Source organism: Blennius ocellaris (assembly GCF_963422515.1).
Source record: "Blennius ocellaris genome assembly, chromosome: 9".
Classification (NCBI taxonomy): domain Eukaryota; kingdom Metazoa; phylum Chordata; class Actinopteri; order Blenniiformes; family Blenniidae; genus Blennius; species Blennius ocellaris.
The window spans coordinates 17,744,408-17,750,407 of record NC_137658.1 but is presented as its reverse complement, the minus strand read 5'-3'; the positions used below and the strand labels follow the sequence as shown (position 1 = coordinate 17,750,407).

The 6,000-nt window shown below is 41.5% G+C and overlaps 1 protein-coding gene across 1 annotated transcript in view; it reads left to right on the top strand.

Annotated features, from left to right (window-relative positions):
- Window positions 1-784: 784 nt before the first annotated feature.
- il1rapl2 (interleukin 1 receptor accessory protein-like 2) overlaps window positions 785-6,000 on the top strand; it is a gene marked incomplete at both ends in the record, with an annotated part of 355,657 nt that continues 350,441 nt past the window's right edge. Inside the window, one exon of the mRNA XM_080502514.1 lies at window positions 785-875. Within this exon, the coding sequence (XP_080358640.1) occupies window positions 785-875 (91 nt within the window). The remainder of the gene's footprint in view (window positions 876-6,000) is intronic.

The following is a 6,000-nucleotide window of genomic DNA, read 5'->3' as shown; positions in this document are numbered from 1 at the left end:
CTTTGGCCCAGACGGTTGGCACAGCCCAACCACATTTCTTCACCAGAAAGAGCTGGCCGAAGAAAATTGCATCATTTTCTTCAGTAGGACCCCAGAGTGCCGAAATTTCTTCTTGTTCTTATGGATTGTGAATCGGCATTAAGCCTGTAGCAATAGTTTTAATCTCACAGATGTTTCTGCTCACACATTTCTCTATTGACAGACACATTGGCATTAAGGTTAATTGATGATGTATACTTAGGTGATTTAATTAGTCTCCTGGCCATACTGTGTGTATTGCAAGACCTCCGAAGACTTTAATCAACAACAATTGGAATTTGAAGTCTGCTGCAGAACAATGCACTTTGTAGTATTGTGGAGGTCAGCATTAAAGTAGCTCCAACGACTGCTGTCATGTAAGAATGTTTTCCATTTTCACTTGAAAATGTTCAACCGCTAAATGAGGTCACAGGAGATATTGAGGGAACACCGTCGTGAAAAGCTTCTCAGACCATAAAGAGGTGAAACAATGTCAAACTATCTTGAGTGTGGCTCGCTAGCATTGGTGCAGGTTGATCTACAAATATTTGGGTTGGTGTGATCATGTGTTGGAGTGGAGTGATTAGGAAAAAGCCATTTTGATAAACTGTTTGCTTTATTGAGATGCAGTGAATGATTTACATCACCCGCTCTAATGATGCATAACAATTCTATTTTCTTGGTGGTAATTGTTTCAATATTAAACTTGATGTTGTGTCGCCTCTTCTGTCTTGTTCCACTAAAGGTGCCAGTGGACAATAGAGAGATGAAGACTTTATCCTTCCTCTTCTTCCTGCTGCTCCTCTTCGCCTCGGGAGCCTGTGACGACGTCAAGTACATCTCCAAGAGGAACTCAGGTTGGATGCAGATTATTTGCATACGCTGTTTCTTGGTGCAGTCCTCCTTCACTGAAAAGTTAGACAACTTATGTCGCAACATTTCAGATGGCTTTCTTGTTGTTCTTTCTTTCTTGCCACCATTTTCCTCCACAAACACTCTCCTCCAGTCTTGTCCCGATAATGCTACCGCTTGTCTTTCCTCCTCGCTCTTATTTTCCCTGGTATTGTCAAAGACACGCTCTTTGCCGTTTTCCCTCGCCTAGCAATTTTCTCCAGCCTTGTCATTTCTGACGCATTGACACCTTTTGACTCGATGCAGTGGATATATGTTTCTGCTTTTTGCTCAAGCCACTGCTTTCTACTCCACAATCAACACCTCTGCCTTTTTCAGATAACACTCCTCTCCAGAATCTATCTGTGACCTGGGTCGGTTCAGTCTGCATTTGCTTGCCTCTCCTTTCGGCTGCTTAGGGGGGGGTGTGTGTAATGATAAGCTTGTCTGACTGCCGCCGCCATCGTGCTGGTTTGTGTGTCAGCGGGCCGCGAGATGACAGATCTGCTGATGGTCTTTTATTCATAATCAATTTGTTGTGTCTCGCTGATCAGTCTGACAGTGAGCGTTTGATTGTGCAATCGATATATGGAGCGTTTTATGGTGAGTTAAGTACGTATGACGTACAAGTTGTCTTCTCCTTTTCGCATTTGTTTCCAAGCAAAGCCCGTCATTACCAACAGCATCTGTAATGTTATTGTCACGCGCCACTGCCAAGTCCTTTAAAGTGATAAAAACACAGAAAATTACTTAGCAGTTTTTTTTTTGTTTGTTTTTTTCTTTTAGCAAGCTCAGGTCATTTAATTATAACAATGCAGTTAGAATTGATTCCCCTGTAATGTAATCATGTCTCACAATTTAGCTCGCTCATAAGTGAGAGTGTTGGTGCTGGCGGTTTCGTCGTGGGAGTTGGAGGGGAACCGTCACAATACTTCAGAGAGTCTTTGTAATTACACACACTCAGCATTTTAGAAACGTATCACAATGCCTCGTTCAGCTAATTTAATACTGCCAACGTAAGTACACAACTTTTCATCAAGGTTTGAGCAGGTTTTGATATTTCATCAAATTCATCTCCTCATATTGAGCTTTCCTTTTACGATAAACAGTAGAAATTATTGATCAGGGGTCATTGTGATTTATTACTTTCATTTAAAGTCATAGCTGCTCATGCTGTGAGTGTGGACAGACTAAGACAACGTTTTTCAAGTCAAAATGGCAAACTTTAAGAGTATTTTGAGAATCCACCATTGGTACAGGTTAATATATGAATCATCAGTTATTTCAGTGGAGTGATTATGTTCCATCTTATCCATATTAAGAAAAAGGAAACCTGACCACTAGTCTTTTCTTTTCTCCTATTCGCATGCATTCTGTGGATTTGATGTGTGATTTCTAGTTTCCAGCTGCTCCCTGCAGCAGAGCTGGAGAATGTGGATAGGATTATCCATTCACACAGACACTTTCTCTCCCTTCTCTTGTACCTTTGTTGCCGCCTCAAAACTCAACACGGGCTGCAAAACAGCAGTAGAACAAATCAATCCACCACAATGCCTCTGTTACAACTTAATATGTCGGCAGTGACACAAAGTCCAAAACAAACTGGCTTCTCATTAGTTTAGCGTATCCAAAATACAGACAGTTGTACCTGAGTAAAGTTAGTATTTCTAAACATAAACATAAACAAAATATTTTCACATTTTGGTTTTGAACAATGAAAATTGAGCTGACAATTTTATGAAATGAACATGCACCCCCCAGCTCTTTTGATAAAGTCTGCTCCTTTGTGTACTGCAATGTTTGATTTTTCAAACTGCAGACCAGGAGTGTCAAACATAAAGCCCATCGGCCAAAACTGGCTTGTAAATAGACTCCAATCCGGCCACGAGACCAAGAAGCAAATTGTAAAATCTTCAAAGGAAACACTGATGTCGAAACCAATTTCTTAATAGCGGCGCAATACAACACTAAGACCTGACCTGAAATATCGGTGATGCTGCCATGAAAGATGGCTTCTTTTTTACTATCAAATTAGTCTCAAAGCTGTGCTGTCAGCCTGAGTTTATAAAAAATGCATAATGCAACAGCTATAGGATAGGTTTTTTTTGGACATATTACTGTATTTTATACAGGAAGTTTTCACAAAAATTCCCTTTTTGTTAACATTGTATTCATTTTCCGTAGTAATTGTTTGGCTTTACTTTTTAACTTATTCATGCCAGCTTTGTGCTTCGCTAGGTTACTAACCACTGGCAGCATTTTGACCTTCATGAAAAAGTCGTTCTGAGGAAGATTTTTGTGAAATGAATATTGCTAAATCCATCTTATTGTCATGTTATTGTGAATATTACAGTGATAAAGGAAGCACAAGAAGGAAAAGACATGCTCGGTGGTCTAGTGATAGGATCCCTGCTTCTTGGAAAATCTTGCTCTGTGCCTACTTTATCTGAAACAACGGGATAGATCGGGATAATCACAGCAGCTCAGTAGCCAGCGGCCGTTCTCCAGTGTCATGAAGGAGGGTCAAGCCGAAAAGATACTCTCTCTTCTAGTACACCCTCACACCCACGTGAAGGCACCCCTCCTGGTGGTATGTGGCAAATCCAGGCTGAAAAAGTGATTCATATTTAGGAATGTAAAAAAAAATAATGGGTAAAAGTAGTGCACTTTAACTGAGTTTGTTCGTCAGTGAGTTTGGTCTTCAGAGCCTTCCCTGTCCTCGGTCTCATCTCTTATTGCATCTCCCTTTCACCTCCTTCTTTGTGTGCGTCTGCGTCTCTGATGCGCTCGCTCTTCAGCACGCTGGCTGTGCGTGGGAGGCCTGGTGGGAGTTTTTGTTTGGTATTTGCTGCGAGTGCGTAAATGTGTGTGTGCGTGTGTGCGTGCATGTGTGCGTGCATGTGTGTGTGCGTGTGTGAGTGTGTGCGTGTGTGTGTGTGTGTGTGTGTGTGTGTGTGTGTGTGTGTGTGTGTGTGTGTGTGTGTGTGTGTGTGTGTGTGTGTGTGTGTGTGTGTGTGTGTGTGTGCTCACCTGCACGTGTGAACGGTTTGCGTCTTGGCATATTGAACGGAGCCTGTTTGCACTGCATGCATGCGTGTGTGGGTGCTGTGTATATCCAGGTTTTAAGAGTATGTATGTGTGAACTCCCTCAGTGAGCTTTAGTGTATGCTCTCTGGATGTGTGTGTGTGCGTGTGCGTGTGTGTGTGTGTGTGTGTGTGTGTGTGTGTGTGTGTGTGTGTGTGTGTGTGTGTGTGTGTGTGTGTGTGTGTGTGTGTGTGTGTGTGTGTGTGTGTGTGTGTGTGTGTGTGTGTGTGTGTGTGTGTGTGTGTGTGTGTGTGTGTGTGTGTGTGTGTGTGGGAGAGTGTGCGCAGAGCAATTATGTGATCAGAGCAGAGCCAAGCGGACATTTATGTGGGCGAGCGCTACAGTCGGCCAAAGATAGGATTTCAGATCTTTTCTCTTTTTTTGCGCGTGTGTGTACATGTGTGTATAGCTGGGCACCATATGGATAGGAACTACAATTTCCTCGTGTGGGTCTCCGCCCGCAGTGCTGAACTGCTTTGATTCGGCACCTGCTAAAGGTCCACACTGCAACAAGATGCGGGGTGGCGATATGCAATCACATGCTTTGAAGCAATTTCCCGCACCGATCAGACCTGAAATAACAGAAATGAATGTGCACAGAAATCCTCACCTTACCCCAGACTATCGCGAACCCTCGCACAGGCTGACTGGGCTCGCTTCTCGGGCCAGACTCACCTGGGAGATTTGCTGACAAACAGAAAGCGCAGCACGATCACCACATTTAAAACTCGACATGCACGGAGCTATAGGTACAACCTGAGTTCATATACAGAGTCAACAATGCAACATGGAGTTAATTGTGTTGTTTCTGGGTTTTTTAAAGGGTTGAAGTGAGGAACCTCACGCAAAGCATAAACCACATTGCAACCCTGCAACTCTCACATCACATCAAGTGTTCATATCTTTTCATTGCTGGACTTTAATTTTCACATTATAACAAGTTATTGATGACTGGTTTTGGATACATGCTTTCACAATGATTATGTTGATATATGTAGTTTGTAACTGTCTTGACTGTTACCTTGAGGTGCAAAACCAGACATGTAATGTTATAATGTTGTCATATATGGTTTACCCTGCATTTTTCATTTGATAAATTGTTTTTGAATTTCAACGTTAAAAGTCATTCTGTGCAAAGGCATCTTCTTGAAACCCTGATTTTTCATGCTGTTGGACTTTCCCGTAGAACTGCCCTGATTTATAAACCATTGCCAAGATGCCAAAAGTAACTCCAAACGCTTAAGACGTTTTCTATTATCTTGAACAAGATCACTCACAATTGTGTTTACCAGGACAAAAACTGGAGCACACCACCTAAAGCCCAGTTTAAACTGCAACATTTTCAAATGGAAAATGTTGTTGAGTTTTAGGTGTCCATTTACATGACAACAGCACAACGTTTGGAAAACAACTTCCAATGTGCCACTTCAAAAACTCTTTTGCACATCTGTGGGGTTTCATTACAAAAACAACCAACAGCACCCACAGTTTGCCCAACATGAAAACTACATATTTTTCATGCCGTTTCTGTGTAAATCATTTTTAAAATGCTGCTGTGTTAACCTGGAACTTTCCTGAAATAAAAAAAAACAATGTGTTCTCACCTGAAATGGTTTGAACAAATTGATCAACGCTCAAAACACATGGATGACAGCTTGTGTAATCATGTAAACTGAATCACTATAAAGGATACCATCTCATTGTAGTTGTGCATTAAACTTGTCATCAGCTGTTAGATTTCATGACCTTTAGTACGGTAAAGGGCCCTTTTGTTCCAGTGGGACATCTTTATCAGTTTTAACTTGAGTTTTAGAATAATTATATTTCACATGATTTAAGTATTAAGAGTTTTTTTATACAACAGACCTCTTAATACTTAATTTTTTACAAACCACCTTGTATCACTGCTTCCCACAGTAGAGTGCAATGGCAACGACAGTTTTGGTTTCGGTAAAACGCATCCTTGCCTCCTTACTTTTACTGGTTGAAATCACAATTTTTTCCCT